Raw genomic sequence first — 17,997 nt, 5'->3', positions numbered from 1 at the left:
ACTTCTTGAAAAATTCCCAGCAAGTATTTGACTCTTTAGCTTAGTTGAAATGGATTGGGGTGGGAGTTTATTTATAGAGGAAATTGGGTGGAATGAATGGTTGAGATTTGAGAAGGAATGGATGGTGGATGGAGTGTATCACATGGATTGATGACATGGCAAGTAGGTTGTGTTTCTTTGCAAGTGGGAAGGAAACACAAGCTAGTATTCATTCAAATCCCAGCTGAAATATATATATTAAATATATATTTTCCTTTTCTTTTAATCATTCTTTAATCACTTTAATTAAGGATTAAGTACCATTAATTATGACCACCCCAAAAACTCTTAAATAAATATCATAAAAAATATGATAATTATCTAAATATTATAAAATGATGTCCTGAAAAGTTTGGTCAACTTTAGTCATTGGTAACTAGGTCAAACGTGGTCAACTGTGGGACCAACTACCTCGATTTTTGTGCCCAGACAAAAATTCTCTGAATGCTACGAAATTTTTACCATACTTAGAAAATACCATTTAAATGATCCATATCAAATTTCAAGTCATTATAGCATGTGTAAGTATTTTATCTAAAAATAAAACTATTCTGTCAGTCTTTCTTCCGAGTAAAAATACCATTGGTCTTAAAATAAAGGAGATGGATCTTTTGACCAAAGTTTTGACTTGTATAAATACTTAGAATATATTTCCTAATATGTGAGATATATTTGGAGGATAGGAAATGTGTTTGGGTATTTTTGAATGATTTTCTCCGAGAGATGCTGATTTTACGAACCGGAAGAAAATTACTGTAAGTATACAGAACTGAGTTGCAGAACTGGATTTTAATATTCCAATCATGAATATAAATAATCTTTGGATAAAAACTCTTTTGATTATATGTAGAGATATATTTTGAAGCGAAGAGTAAAACATTTTTAATTTAGCACGAGATCTCTAAAGAATATTTCTGATATATTCCTTATTCGAGTTTGTTGCCTTATTGATGTTGCAACTATAATCTAAAAAATATCGTAACTTGATATTTCTTATTTGATCAAATTGCCTTAGAGATATATTCCATAAAATATAATTTTGATTGTTTTTAGAATAATGGAATGTCTCTTTTTATAAATAGTCTTTGAAAATAATTTAGTTGGTTTGACTATTTGACTTTGATATGGATCAATTAAAATTATGTCCTAATGGAGAGGATCTAAGTGTACTTAAATTTTATGTTTAATCATACAAATACCAAAATAAATAATATATCGAAGATATCCTTTCAATCTTCCCCTTTTTGGTATTTGCCAAACAAACATAAAATTTAAATTTTTCAAGTGTGTGCTTCCCCTTGGTGTATGCATGAGTTTTAAAATATTTTTGCACATACAGTTTAAGGGACTCAGCTTGATTCATCTCTTAGGATAAATCCTGCAAAACCTTGTTAGATATTTCAGAAATATTGAAGCATAGTGATTATCTAGCAAAATCATGCATTTAAAAAATTGAGGGGGCTAAATTCATTTAAGTACTTTTTTCCCTTTTTATTTCCCTTTAGTTTACAATAGAATACTTTAAATTCTCTTCCCCTTTTGTTTGGAATATAACAAAAAGTAGGTGAATCCCAATTTAGAAACAATATGATCATGTTAAAACATGGAATAAGTGCAAGTAGTTTCTTAATGGTTTTCAGTTTCATTCATGCAGGTTAGTTTCTGATTTAAGCATGTGAGATTTTAGGCATACATAGCTTGAATCAAACAATGATAGTTTTATAGACCTTAAAACATGTTAAGTGTAATTCATTTGTACACATTTTATTTGGCCTTGTTACATGCATAATTTCGGATTTTTAAGACTCTTGCTAAAACAGGCTAACTGCAGTTTAGTTTAAAGAAGTAACTTCTTTGTATAAGAAACCATTTACGAACTTATACCTTTTAAACTAGTCTTGTGATTCGAATTTTTCATGCATAGCTTGTTAAAGAATTACCCAATATATATATCAGACTTTGTAGACCTTAACTGAGTTCAACTGCATGTCATCTTGTGATTTTAAACCTTGATTAAAGCATACTTTAAAACCTTAGTTTCGTTTTAAGCAATCACAAAAAGAGTTTGACTGAAAATACAAACGTGTTTTACGCAAATCCTTTTAAACTTGAATTATCAAACATAAACCTATTTATCAAACATATACCAGTTTAGTTGCATGCATGATGATTGAGTAGAAGTACGTATGACCCTTTCGAGTTGCACAGAAATAATACAGAGTACAGTCTTGCACTAGAAATTGTTACACATGAGAGAGCCTAATACATTCTATGTTTTTGTATTGTTTACAGATCCAGAAGACTAATACATGATATTGCTGTGCTTTTTATCTGAAACTCATAACCATTCTTGCAGTTTACATGGGATAAATACTACTACAATCTAAGGAACCGACTGTTTACATTCAAATTGTTCTAAGCTGATTCTAACTTATCATGTTATAAGTTAAATAAACGATAATTACAATACAATTTGAATAAGTCCAACAGTGTGTACCTTTCATACCTGAGTGATGTGTGTGAGTGTGTAGTTATCAAATACACTTCTTTTGCATTTTGTTTGTGCACTGTGTGAGTTTTTGAGAAATGAACTTGTTAATCTGCAAAAATGATTAGTATACATAGTTGCTAATCCATATATATTCTTTGAACTAGTGGACTGAATACAACTGGTTAGTAGACTAGTCAGATTTAAACAAGGCAGTTGTACTTCTAAGATATCAAACTGTTTAACTAACTCAATTATTAGCAAACTGAAATCATTTCTTTAAAATTATCAGTACAACCATTTAGTAACTTGACCATAGTACCTGTAGATGCATATTAGTGATCCATAAAGGTATAAATACAGTACTGGAAGAGAATGTAACAGAATGCAAATTTTATATTCACAAGAAACCAAAAGTGTTCCATTTCAATCAGTGTGGTTCACTGATTAAAGAGAACATACATTTGCACCTGTCTTAACATTACAAAGCAAAAAGAGTGCATACACTCCAGAAAGTTACAAGTTTAACAGCCAGTTCCATTCATTACAAACAAAGTTAAAGATACAAAATTTAACATCAGATGAGCAGAGTTAAGTAGCACAGAATCACACACCACTTCAAGTTCAGCAAACACAGATCATCCAATCACATTTCCATCCACATCACAAACATGAATCAAATCAGGTAAGAGTTCAATGGGGGGTCCTCTAGCATCCATGCCTATATCCTCTAATTCCTGAACCATATCTAAGTCATTTGAGACTGGAACTTGGAATGAGTTCACCATCTCTAGGTCAGTCAAACTAGGTTCCCCTAGGTTTGATCCAGCTAGGTTCTCTAAATAGGAAATCCTATTCTTACAGGATATAGTCACACTTTCTTGGTAAGTCACCTTTTCCTTAATCTCCTTATTTTATGTTTTAACCTTTTTAAGTTCAGTTTTAAGCTCACTAATTATGACTCTCACAGACTAAAAAGTTGAGAGGAAGATGTCTTCTTCTCTAAGTATTGGAGGAAGTACAGTAGGTTCAACCTCTTGAGGTTCACAGGTTTTAAGGGAGATCTGAGGTCTGATATGGTCTTTGGTGATATGAGAATCACCCAAGTTAGCAAATTTTTCAGGAAGGTGAACATTACACATCAGAAAGAGGGATGTAATGAGAAGACCATAGGGCATATATCCTACCAGATTAGCATTTATCATGTTTAACAAGATTATATAGGATATACTGAAGTTTATCTTGTTATTATAAAGGAGGTAAATGAGTTTTACATCATAAAAGTCAAAATACTTGCTTTGATTTGGCTTAGGTAACATATTGGCCCTATTATTAAAGCTAAGTGTTGAAATACCCCTTTAAAATGCTTAAAATGGATACCACAGTTAACATCACACAACCCTAAAGGCACATCAGATTCACAGAGGACCCCCAACATTAACTCATACTCAGCTTTGTTAAAGACAAACAATGAGTAAATATCATGACAAGGAAGTTCACACGGGTGTAAAGGTAAATACAAAGCTCTATTTAGACTCTTGTTATCAATGCAAATAACCTTCTTGTTCACAGTTGTAGTAAAATGCAGCAAACCATCTACTCCCTTAATGATATTCATGTTGCAATAGAATTCACCCATCAGATGTATGAAATACTGTCTACACAAATGAAATACTAACCCATCCCATTTAGCAGATCTGATTACCTTCTCAACTTCACCAGTCAGATTCACATAAATGCCAGGCTGGACATTTTGGACAAGGTCTAGGTATTTCTTTGAGTTGGAAGGGTTTGCAAGGTCTGGAGGAGGGGGTTTGGAACTGTTTGTGTTTGTTTTTGTGTTTGGTTCATTTCTGAGGTTTGATTTCCTGGTGTATACTCTAGCTTGAAAAGGCTTAGAGGGAATAGGGTTTTGAGCATTTGGGATCTGGAATTTTCTGCTTTGATAAAATGGAATGGTGTGATTTCTAAATCCTTTTCTAGCGTTTTTGGACAGGACTCTCTGGTTAGGGTTTCTGGACTGGGAAGTGTTTACAGTTTTGAAGGCAGAATTTTTGTGGTGAATAAACTGTTTATTTTTCATATCTTGAAGTAGATATGGATTGGTGATTGCTGGTCTAGGTCTGGGGTAATATGGCATTGCATTTGGATTCATGACTTGTAAAGTAAAGAAGATAACCTTTTTCTAAGTGTTTGAGTGTGTGTGAATGCAGCAAGTAACAAGTATATATGCATGCACATTGCACAAAATCCAAGATCAGTTTAGAAAATAATTTCATTTTAAAGTCACTTTTACTGTTTATGAATAGTGTTTATCATTAAGTGCAGTTTGCCAAAGCATGTTGTGTCACATAAGTCCAAATCCTAGGTATTTACTTAGTTATTCTAGGACAAAATATATTTATAGCAGTTATAGGAAAATAGTGACAGAAGTGTCTGATTATACTTTTTAATATTGTTTTAAGTACATAGTACACAGATTTTGGGAAACTGTGTGACATAAAGGTGAAGTGCAGCATAGACTTCTAGTAAGATGACAAATTATGCATTTAAGAGTGTTCAGATGGTTGTCCTGAATATGCAAAAAGTGCAGCACCTTTTGACAGATATTAATGGAATAACCTTTTTGTTTTTAACAAAGAATAATGCATTTATATCTATAGGTAGATTATGTTAAATGATAAGGAATTTATGAGAGTAATATCACATTTAACACAGCTGATGCATTTATATTACATGTGCAATTCCATTTAATTCAGATAGCAATTAATATCACACAATTACACAGAATAAACACTAAGTCAGATTTAAACATAATTTCTCTATGGCATTTTAGAGTGTTCTTCCTAAGATCTCTAAGTGGCCATTAATCACAGCAGTGATCCAGATACAGAGGTGCTCAAGGCTCCCCTGCCAGGTCTTTCTGTGAGGGCAGTGTGTGCTTGTGTTTTCATTTCTTGCATTAAATCTTTAAATTTATACATTAATCTACAGTAAATCATCACAGTGTAATCAATCATAGTGTACAAGAGTACATATATATCACATATAAAGATGAAGATTGAAGTACACAGAAGTTCAATGAATCAGGAAGTATATCACATTTTGAATTCAAATTAAATCTGACAGATCAAATAAGTGCACATATTTCAAAAGATCATAAGCACAGGACACCTTGTAGATTGATTCAAGTAGATACTGATAGGATACAATGAGTCCAGATACATGATACACTGTTAAGCACTTAATTTCTCATAAATATTAACTCAGCCATGGATCAGTAAGCATTCATAAATAACAAGTTGATGAATTTATCCCATTATTGAGTATTATCAAGCCTGAGTTATTTTGATTAAGAGAATTAAAAGATCTGTTTCAATAAGACCACATAGTTCTTTGGATCATACAATATAAAGCAATATTTATGCATCTTATTCACTGAATCAGATTCTATCAAGAAAAGTTCACACTTTAATCAGTTTATATCAAATCAGTTCATATCTAAAGACAGTTCATTCAGGACTGTTATACTCAGAACAACAGTTAACTCAAGATACATTTCGCATAGTAATTCACTAGCAATTCACATGTATAAATTTTTATCACAATTAGCACATAATCAACTGTAGTCTTGATTTCACCTAATAAATCACACTTGGAGTTTTATTATGGTCAAAACAGTGACATACCCAAAATACAATTATATATAGTACATATATATATACATTAATTTATGATCACATATATTTAAACACTTATACTGAATTTGATTTATCCCAGATGACATAAAACCAGAGTCAGTCAAAAGTTCACATACTAGATATATACTTCAATTTTGATCACAGACATACTAATAAACAGCTTTTAGTATTGATCCCACCAAGTGACTCTTAACTGGAGGTTTACTCAAATCAGTGACAAATATTAACCACATTCATACACATATCTCAGATTAAGATCACATATATTTCAGATTAAGAACCCATATGCTTAAACTCTTGTCTGAGATTGATTTTTCACTTATATTTCACAGGGAGTTATCTTTAAATCAAAACAAGGCAGTTTTTAGGAACAAATTTCACAAATATCTAACATACATCAGTTTTGATTAATCAGACATAAATGACTTGATTTTATCAAATATTATCACAAATAACGTTTTGTTCATACCAGAATTGAAACATATTTCAAGAAATTCCTCAACAGCCATATATAAATATCTCAGTTTATGAACTCGTATAATCAATTGATAAACCAAGTCGATTTCGTAAAGAATTAATCATATCATTAAAATAATCTCCGCAAATAGCACATATATCTTCATAAATTTCAATCACAGAAGCTTCAACTCTTCGATTTCACAAGAACTAAATCAGTAGCACACTGTTAGGGTTCGATTTGTTCATACCTGAGCCTGTAGCCTGGCCTGGCTTACAGGTCTTACCTGGTTGACTCAGTCGCGGACTAAGTCAACTTCCAAAACACCGCATGCACTCCTTTTTCTTCATTTATGTTTGATTGTAGGCTCGATTCCGTTCTTCTCCTGCATATTGTCTCAATAAACTGGTTAGGGTTCATCAAATCAGTTATAATTGAATCAAAAACGAAAGTATATATGTATATAAACATGATTTGAATGTTTGATTTGATGATTCTCGATGGATTCATATAGAAATCATCGATTTTTATCATCGAAATCATTTGTTTTTTCAATCCAAACACGATTAATCATCAATTGTATGTTATAAACGACGAGATATAAGAAATAAGTATAGTATCTGTTCATATTCATCGAATTTTTGAAAGAAAACGATGAAATTGATCTAGGGTTTACAGAGAGAATAAAGAGGCGGAGAACAAGTGAGACGGGGTTAGGGTTAGGAGAGAAGACGAATGCACTGTGCAAACAGTGTGTTCGGTTTTATATTAACCGAAATGGACGGCTTAGATTGATCTAAGCAAATGATCAATGACCACGATTAAATCATTTTAATTTTCTGGGCTTATAAAAACTGGGCTGAATAAAATTCTGGGCTGGGGTTTTATATAAATATATAGATAGGATTTTAGGTTTTTATAAAACATTTGGGCCTTGAATATTGTTCGGGCTGGATTAACAAATAACATTTAATCCAAAACAAATATTTATTTGTATATATATTTTGAAAATAGATTTTTGATATACCCAAATAATAAAATATATATATATATATATTTAGCCTTTATAAATCTCAATTGTAATTTATAAAATTGCTTGCACAGTTTATTTTTTCAGTTAATCAAAGCTATATAAGATCTCAATAAATCCGATCAATAAATTTCTTTATTGACAAATCTGAATTTACGAGACTCAATAACTCGATCGAGAAAATATCCTATTCATAAGATAGGCTTAAATAACCCAACAGATAGATAAAAATACAATTGTCTATCTATTTTATTGATTCCAACATTCCTAAATCCAAGCGGAGTTTAGTGAATCTTTCGGAATTCAATGGTTTTGTGAATATGTCAGCGAGATTGAACTCAGTATCTATATGAGTCATTTTTATGTCGTCTTTATTGACATGATCACGTAAAAAGTGATGTCTCACATCTATATATTTGGATCTTGAGTGTAATACGGGATTTTTACTAAGATCAATAGCACTCGTATTATCACATAATATTGAGATCACTTCAAATTTTATATTATAGTTAGCCAGTGTTTGCTTCATCCATAATATTTGAGCACGACACTTTGCAGCTGCTATATATTTAGCTTCTGTAGTTGAGATGGATACGGAGTTTTGTTTCTTTGAAAACCAAGAAACTAGGCATCCATCGAGAAACTGACACGTACCACTAGTACTTTTTCTGTCAACTAAATGCCCGGCATAGTCTGAATCAGAAAAACATACTAAGTCAAATGGTATACCCTTAGGATACCAAAGACCAACATCAGTGGTTCCTTTAAGATATCTCAATATCTTTTTTACTGCTGATAAGTGAGATTCTTTTGGTGCGACTTGAAATCTAGCACACTTACAAACACTATATTGAATATCGGGATAACTTGCAGTGATATAGAGCAAGCTACCTATCATTCCTCGATATTTCATTGTGTCTACAGGTATTCCTTTTGGATCTTCCGTTAATTTATCGGATGTAGACATAGGAGTAGAGATGGGTTTGGTATTTTCCATTTCGAACTTTTTCCACATCTCTTTACAATACTTTGATTGAGAGATATGGATGCCTTCATCTGATTTCCTTATTTGCAATCCTAAAAAGAAGTTTAATTCTCCCATCATACTCATCTCGAATTCTTTACTCATATTTTCCGAGAATTCTTTGCATAGTGCATCATTTGTTGAACCAAAGATGATGTCATCTACGTAAATTTGTACGAGCAATATATCATCATTTTCTTGCCTCGTAAATAAGGTTTTATCGGTTGTTCCCATTCTAAATTTATTTTCTAAGAGAAACTTACTCAACCTTTCATACCAAGTTTTTGGAGCTTGTTTTAACCCATATAGGGCTTTATATAATTTATAGACGTAATCTGGATAGTTTGCATCTTCAAAATCGGGAGGTTGTTTGACATATATTTCTTCTTCTAATATCCCATTTAAGAATGCAGATTTCACATCCATTTGATATACTTTGATATTTTTATGACATACATAGGCTAGTAGCATTCTTATTGCTTCTATTCTTGCTATCGGCGCATATGTTTCATCAAAGTCTATGCCTTCCATTTGGGTATATCCTTGTACGACTAATCTCGCTTTATTTTGAACTACCGTTCCAATTTCATCTAATTTATTTCGAAATACCCATTTGGTGCCAATTATAGAGGTATCACGAGGCTTTGGGACAAGTTCCGAAACTTTACTTCGAGTAAATTGGAGTAGTTCCTCTTGCATTGCAGAGATCCAATCCTCGTCTAATAAAGCCTCTTTAGCGGTCTTAGGTTCTATTTGAGATAAAAAGCTAAGATGATTCACAACGTTTTGAACTTGTGACCGCATTTGGACTCCCTTCCTTAAGTCTCCAAGAATATTTTCAAGTGGATGACTTCTTATAGTAGGAATGGCTTTGGGTAGTTCATCCTCTTTTTCGTCTATTTCTAATGGATTCTTATTGATAGGACTCCCGAGATCCATATTCTCAAATTGTCGAATGATAATTTCAATATCATATTTCTCGACATTTTCTTGATCAACAAGATCTTTATATTTCGCATGTGGTTTACTTTCATCAAATGCTACATTCATTGATTCTTCCACCACAAGAGACTTTAGATTAAACACTCGGTAAGCTTTACTATTATTCGAGTATCCAAGAAATATACCTTCGTCTGACTTAGGATCAAATTTTGTAAGGTATTCTTTTGAATTTAATATGAAGCATTTGCTTCCGAATACTCGAAAGTAGCTTAACTTTGGAGTTTTGCCAAAATAGAGCTCGTAAGGAGTCTTTTATTTTATAGGTCGTAGCAAAACCCGATTAAGAATATGGTAAGCCGTCGACATGGCCTCGACCCAAAAATATTTTGGTCGACGATATTCATGTAGCATTGTGCTAGCCATTTCTTGTAGTGTTCTATTTTTCCTTTCAACAACTCCATTTAATTGTGGGGTATATGGAGCGGAAAAATTATGTGTGATGCCATGTTCATCACAAAAGTTGGTAAAACTGAAATTCTCAAATTCTTTACCATGATTAGTTCTTATATAGACTATGGTCGTATTTTGTTGATTTTGAATCCTTTTGCATAAAGAGGAAAAGGATTCAAAAGCATCGCTTTTGCCTTTGAGAAATTCCGTCCACGTAAATCGTGAATAATCATCTACGATTACCAACGTATATGAACAACCTCCGAGACTTTGTATAGTAACCGGACCAATAAGATCCATATATAATAACTCAAGAGGTCTTGAGGTAGATACCATAAATTTTGCTTTATGAGAGGCTCGAATTTGTTTTCCTATTTCGCAAGCTTCACAAGTATGATCTTTTTGATAGTTTAACTTTGGTATACCTCGTACATGGTCTTTGGTTGATAATTTTTTTTATTAACTTCATGTTGGCATTTCCTAATTTTCGACGCTATAGCCACGGATCATCATTTATAGTGATTAGGCATATGCTCACTTGCTTGCTCATGTCGCATATATAAACATTTTTATTTATGGGGCAAGTGAGAACCAATTTTCCGGATTTATCTAAAATTGAACCATGAGTAGTGTAGAAGATTACCTTGTATTCATTGTCGCATAGTTGACTAATGGAGAGAAGATTGTACATTAGTCCGGTGACTAGTTGTACGTCAGAAATTCTAACCTTTCCATTTCCGATATCCCCGATGCCGACAATGTTTCCTTTGCTATTATCTCCAAATGTTACGCTCCCCGCGGTAACCTTTTAATGTTGTTCAAGAGTGACTTGTTGCCGGTCATGTGTCTTGAACACCCACTATCAAGGTACCATAAATCTTGTTTCGCGGCAAGACAAACCTATAAAACAAGTTAATTAAATTTATAGGTACCTCTTTGTCTTGAGGGTCTTGGGGTTAGTACATCATAAAAAGCATTTGTATGATGATAATCATAGCTAGGCATGTTATTATCTTCCTTAAAAACATGAACCTTTTTAAGTACATAATTCCTAGTTGGGTAATTTCTAGATGTACCATAGAATTTAGATTGAGCATGATAAGCATTATATATGTTATTATCATGATGATATGCATATCTAGGGCTAAGTTCTATGGAGTCCACCTTTTTGTCGGAGTCCTCGGAGTCCATTTACGTTCTGCAAATAAAATATCTTGTAAAACGTGTTATTTTGCAAAACATGTTACACAAATAGCATAACTTCAACAAAATCATGCAAATCTCATATATTTACAGTACAATATGTATATTCTGCAATACGTTCTGCAACATGAACATTTATGTTCTGCAAACTAAACATGTTTTGTAGAATAATATATTTTTACAATGTTCTGCTTGTAAAATGTATGCAATCTACAAGATTTTTAATAGAATAGTGATGTTTGTCGAAAAATAATATATTTTGCAATATTTTAAGCTATATTTTACTTGTAGAACATATATGGACTCCGAGGACTCCAATTAAAAGGTGGACTCCATAGAACTTTACTCTGCATATCTAAGAAATTGTTGTCTTTTAAGTGCATAATCATTATGGTTGACATGATGTTGGTTGCTTCTTCTTGGAAACGTATTAGGTTGATGAGACCTTTGTTTCCTTTGATCTTTATATTCCATATTTTTGTAAGGCACGCGCTTATCATCTTTCTTGTATGATTCCTTGCGTATCCATACATGCTTCCCCTTAATTTCACCATTCTTGAATTTACAATATTGAACAGTGTGTCCAATCTCGTTACAATAGGAACATTTATACGATGGTGATTCGGGTGAAGTCTTAGTTGGTGATACAAATCTCCGAATATTATTTTTAGGAGGAGAATTCTTATTATATCCTAAACCTTCATGATTGTATGAGGTTTTTGTATGCACCATTTGATCAAACATCTTATTGCCTTTTGTAAATCTTTGAAGAGCATTTTCAAGACTTTCATTATCTTTTTGTAAGGCATCAATCTTGTTGTTAAGGATTATTTCTTGATCCTTAACTTGAACTATGAGCTTGTAATTTTCTTCTTTCAACTTTTGAGCTTCAATTGTAAGCTCGTTGATCTTTATTAGCTCATTTTCTTTATCAAGATTGTCTTTAGAAGATGTTTCTTTATTTTGAACACTTGATTCCATTTGAATCTTAAGGTTCAATAGATCAACGTGAAGTTCACATATATTTTCATTCAATTGAACCTTTTCACGTACCATCTCTTCCTCCTTGAGGATTAGTGATATATTCTTTGTTTCAAGGTTGATTATATTTTCTTGAAGTTTATTTACTTCAACCTTGATGAGATGGTTTTGATCTCTTAGAGATGTAATCTTTTTTTCATCTTGGACTCTTGAGTCCATCATCCGAGTATACTCTTTATTTTGAGTATAATGTATTTCTTCTATTTTCATTTTCTCGGACCATACTAAGTGAAGCCTTTGATCAACATCTTTGTATTTTCTTTTATATTCTACCACAAGTCCAATTAAATCATGTTTATTCATGTCCATACACTACTAGAAATTTGTCGATAGACATCGCTTATTAGCCGATGTCTATTTAAAATCCAAGCGATGTCTTTGCATGCGATGAGAAAGGTAGGTGCATTACACATCGCTTATTAGCCGATGTCTATACACAATTTAGACATCGTTTTTCTTAACAATGTGATGTATTTTCCTTCAATGTATACCTTCACTATGGTTTCAGTTATTCATTCATATGTCATGTATATTATTTTAAACTTATCACATATAAAGCAATATGATACATTAACATCGAAAAACTTGTTAAACTGATGTGTAACTTAACATATTACATCAGTCTTTTATTAGAAGCGATGTCATACCTTTCTTTTTTTAATGGAACCGATGTCTTTATGTGTGTTTAACATCAGTTCTTATAAAATGTGATATCTATTATATTATTTTACATCATTCATTTCTTGTGAGCTGATATATGTGCCTGCTTATGACATCAGTTTATTGAATGAAATGTCTTATTTGACTACATTTTACATCAGTTATTTTGTTCATGAAGTGATGTTTGTTTATTTTTTTTATTCATGAATCCCCTGTTTCAATCAAATGCCCAAAACACAAACAAGAGTCATCCAAAAACATACCAACTGCCATTTTACCATTCCAAAACTAACCAAACCAAAACAAACATACATTCATTGATTTACCATAGATTATACCAATTACGTACATATATCCACCACCAACCAAACTTCATAATCCAAACAAACTACATAGCTGCAATAGCAAGTACTAGATATCCACCATCGATCATTTACATAGTTCATCCCAAACAGAAATTTACCAACTAAAGTTCCCTCATTATATTTATCAACAAAAACCACTAGTAGCTCTTACAAATTCTTACAAATTCAGTCTACATAAAGGAGCTGCAGATTAGGCCTTTTTATAAGAAGGACTCGATATGGCTAAGAATCTCACATCGAACCTCGTCCAGCTCAGCCTTGGCAACAGTCACCTTTCGATTCTTTGTCGACCACTGAAAAGTGTAACACACAGGAATTAGTAACAATGAATTCTACCACAAATTATATGTACACCAGTTATATCAAGAATGAATTAAGCAAAAAAATATACCTTTTTGACAAATCTCATTTCATTATCCATGGCAATTTCTTTCATATACCACATAACAACATAGCCGCATTCAGTTCCACCGGGCTGTTTGGGGCATCCCTATTTAATCCAAAAAACTCAGACCAATTAATAAGTAAATTAATGCCCCTATCTAACCGAAAAAACTCTGACTAATAAGTAAATTAATGCCCCTGGTTCTTACGGTAATATATCTGATAGTCGGTGCTTTATTTCCCCTTCCGGCCTAAACTTTGAACGCAATCACAGCCCTGTCATCTTAGCAGTATCAATAACACAAATTGATTGATATCTCAATAATGAAAATAATCACTCGAAATTAAATGCAAATACCTTGATATTGCTTTTTCCAACTCGGGATAGGTAGTTGAACGAGGCAGAGGATTGAGTATGAAAACCTCGCCCGCCCAAATCACAACCAATATCCAATGGCAGCTATTTTTTATAAATATTTATAATAAACAGAATTAATATCAGAATCATATCATTTTGAATTTCATGCTTATAAATAAATAAATAAAGCGATTTATAATAAATCTGGAGACATTTTTTATGTACTTACTTGCTATTATGTGGCATAAAAAAGAGACGATCAGGATTACCCTCTTTAAATCGACTAACCAAATTATCTTCAAAATTATTGTACAAGGTAAACGAGACTCCGGGATCACATAAAGCAAATTGCTCCAAATTTTCATTTTCACAAACCATGCAATGCAAGTATCTGCATTGCAAATAAAATGAAATTATAAAAAAAATATAAATATAAATGCAGAAATTATCAACAAGAAGACAAGACAATAATTAAAAAATTTATACTACTCACGCCATGTATGCAGAAATTGCTGCTTGGTCAATCATTTTAAACTCAAGCAAAGCAATTATGTTTTCATGCAAAATGAAAATTCTTTTCTCAACACCAAACACCTCCGCATCGCACGGGATTTGAATGGAGTTTCCAGTGGACTTCATGAATGTCGTTGCATGTTTATACAACAACCGAAAGCGCTTCGGAACATTTTTATTAATTTCCATATTCTCAAATAAGGACTGAACCTTATGCAAATCAGTTAAAGGAACCTTCCCTTTCCTTTTACTTTTCTGAAAATATTATCAAATTTATTGAAACAAATATAGAGTTAATATAATAGTGCGAGATCCAATAAAACATAGATGTAAAAATATATACCGCGGTAGCAGGGGCATCTGGGAATATGATTAAGTCGCGGGGCCATGAGACGTAGGAGCCAACAGCCTGCTCTACTGTTTCAATCTCACCGACTACCGGAATAGGAATCTTGGCTTGTCCTTGGATTGGCCCATCCACTGAGACACGAGCACAACCAGGCTGCATTGGCAATCCGTGAATAGATTTGTTCATGTCATCATCGTCAAACAACAAGCCAAATGCCACCTTATTTTCTATTATGCCCACAGCCAACTCATATTTTCGTGGACCAGCCTACACACATATATATATTTAACGAGTAACTATGACGAATGCTTGAATAATGTCGAGCTAAATTAAATAAATGTGCTTGTTATTTTACCTTGTTCTCTGGTGGAAAAGGATCCATTTGATCATCAACTATTTGAGCATCACAACTTGCTTTATCCGAAACCAGAGGAGATTAAATATTTGCTTTACTGAGTAAGCCCTTCAGTTCAGCCAACTCCTGCCTTGTCTTCTCCATTTCCTTCGCCATCTCTTGCTTGGCCTTCTCCAACTTTGCATCCCTCTCACAATCCCGGGCCAACAACCCAGCTTTGGTTATTCTACTTCTTTTTCCATTTGGTAAATTAAAGAAAATTGATGGGCTAACAAAGACTCCAACTCCTCGAACCCTCCCCGAATGTTCGGGAGTTTGCAAGGCCGTATTTAACACATCTTGACTCCCAGAAGGAATGAATTCCCCCTTACTTTGCAGCTCCAGTAAATTCTTCTGTCATGAGAATGTTAACATATAAATCAGAACTGAATGAACCTCCTCATAAAAATATTAAAATTAAAACTGAATTGAATTGAATTAAAAAAATTAACGTTGCTTGTTAAATACTCACAATTCTTTTTCCTATTTCAGCTAGCTCTGGATCAACCTCCTCATCATCAAGTTTTCCCTTACGAGCCTTGTGCCACATAAGAGCCCGACCAGGTTCTTCATCGAGAGCCAAGGTTCCTTTCTTTTGCTGATTAAAATCAAAAAAATATTAAAACAACAATATATGTAGAATGCAACTATTTAAGTTCAATGCTTAAACAGAGGTTACCTCTTCTTCCAACAATCCAACATAACCCTTTCTAGATATGCGGTGAGGATATTTTCGATTGCTCACCCGCTCCATTTATTTTTCACTAAGTGACTACAACAAACATTTTAAATAATATTAACATGCTATTTTTCCTAAAATATTTGTAATACATAAAAATATCAGTTCACAACATAAATAAAACACAGATATAAACACACGATCTCTTTCGCGTATACCTTCCATGTCGAGGTAGTCCTTTCAGCAACAAAAATTTTCCAAGCCTCCTTACCAACAAAAGCATACTTCACTGGAGGCTTTCGTAGTTTCTTCTTCTGTCCAAGATACGGCTTAACATAATCCCTTGTTAAATTTGCTTTAAAATTTCTCCACTTTGCTCCTGCAGACCTGATCAGCCCCTTCTGAAGTTGCTTGGGGACTTTAAATGTCTCCTGAAACCAATGTTATGCTCTACATGAGTACAAGAAAATGCAAAATTTACAAAGTGCATAAGAAATTGCTTATTTATATACCTTCACATGGATCCATATTTTCTCCTTTAGTTCATCGGGTACCTTTGACCAGTTAGGATAATCAATCGGAATCATCGTCCTAGCCAACATTCCGGTGTAGGACTGTAGATTGTGCCTTGCATTCCCGACTGGAACTCCATGTGTATTGCACGATACCTTTGCTTTCTTGCCCTGCTCCTTCCTCACCACCACTTTGTGCATAGAGGAAACCCCTCGGGCAGATCCATACCTTTTCTTTGTAGTTTCGGAAGTAGTGACTGTTGTCTTCGTGTCTTCCATAGAATCCACATTTTCATCTTGAGGTTCTGTTTCCGGCTCCAAGCTTTTATCCACCTCCTCATCTGACTTGTCTTGTACTTTAGATATTTGTTTTTTATTTGCCATTTATATTTTTCAATCTGAAAATGAAACATATATTTCATTAGTCAAAAGCGTATATAAATAGTTATAAACAGTCATAACTAAACTAGTGAAGTATGCATACATAAACAGTTATAAACAGTCAGACACAATGACTATATGTATTCATAAACAGTCATAAACATACGAAAATTCAAATAATATCATTAGGCATAAACAATGCTAAACAGTTACAAAAAAAGGAGATACATGACTGCAAATAATATTGTCACTTCTTAACCTAAGTGCCCTTAATATTTTCTCTAATATTTTTTTCAACATCTTCACTGACATCACATATAGGAATTTGGCAGCAGAATGGGGAATTTTCCATGGTTGTGTCTCCTAAATCATCGTCGTTATACACATCTTGGTAGTCTCGAGTTGTAGAGGTTAATACAACGGACCACTTGGCATCCACTGGATCTTCAATATAATAAACTTGCTTTACTTGATCCATAGACACATATTTATCTCTCTTGTGGCCTTGTCGACTTAGATCGACAAGTGTGAACCCAAGATCATCCACCTTAATTCCCTTGTCATTATCTGCCCAATTACATAAAAATAACGGGGCTTTCAATGCATGATAATCTAGCTCCCATATTTCTAAGATAACACCGTAAAATGTCAAGTCACTTTCTACGGGGTTCAAATCTTTAGCGCTAGACACTTGGACAGTTTTAGCAACTAAAGACACTCCGCTGTTTTGAACAACCCTCACACCGTCTCGCTCTTTTGTAAAGTATCGGACCCCGTCTACTAGATAAGCTTCGTAAGTCAAAACTGAAAATGATAGTTTTCCGGCTATCCATCTTATTGTCTCTGAAACTCCTCCAGGATTCTCCTCCATTTCACTACTAACCTACACATTTTCAGAAACAAAATACTTCTAAATTCCATATTACTACAGAGCAAATAAATTAGGCACAAATGAAACTATAAAAATACTAACTTTTTCGAGAAACCAATCGGCAAAAAGGCGATTGTGCTCTCTCAAGAGCCAATG

The 17,997-nt window shown here is 33.3% G+C and overlaps 1 protein-coding gene across 1 annotated transcript; it reads right to left on the bottom strand.

Annotated features, from left to right (window-relative positions):
- Positions 1-13,236: 13,236 nt before the first annotated feature.
- Positions 13,237-15,386, bottom strand: LOC141713891 (uncharacterized). The gene is made up of 8 exons (XM_074517456.1): positions 15,360-15,386; positions 14,999-15,271; positions 14,636-14,910; positions 14,431-14,533; positions 14,143-14,244; positions 13,792-13,890; positions 13,643-13,693; positions 13,237-13,323 (listed from the first exon to the last, which is right to left on the bottom strand). Exons 1-8 carry the CDS (start codon positions 15,384-15,386, stop codon positions 13,237-13,239), a joined length of 1,017 nt encoding a protein of 338 aa, XP_074373557.1.
- Positions 15,387-17,997: the final 2,611 nt, after the last annotated feature.

This window comes from Apium graveolens, chromosome 3 (genome assembly GCF_009905375.1).
Source record: "Apium graveolens cultivar Ventura chromosome 3, ASM990537v1, whole genome shotgun sequence".
Classification (NCBI taxonomy): Eukaryota; Viridiplantae; Streptophyta; class Magnoliopsida; order Apiales; family Apiaceae; genus Apium; species Apium graveolens.
Note: the sequence above shows the minus strand (reverse complement) of the source record. Positions and strands in the feature narration are given on the sequence as shown.

What these genes read in the sequence shown, in the direction of transcription:
- LOC141713891 (XM_074517456.1), bottom strand. Translation starts at nt 15,386, where the DNA reads ATGGATCCTTTTCCACCAGAGAACAAG. An exon ending in CTTTTCCACCAGAGAACAAG is followed by an intron (nt 15,272 to 15,359) that starts GTAAAATAACAA and finishes ATATGTGTGTAG; the next exon opens with GCTGGTCCACGAAAATATGA. An exon ending in TTGGAAAAAGCAATATCAAG is followed by an intron (nt 13,891 to 14,142) that starts GTATTTGCATTT and finishes TGGATTAAATAG; the next exon opens with GGATGCCCCAAACAGCCCGG.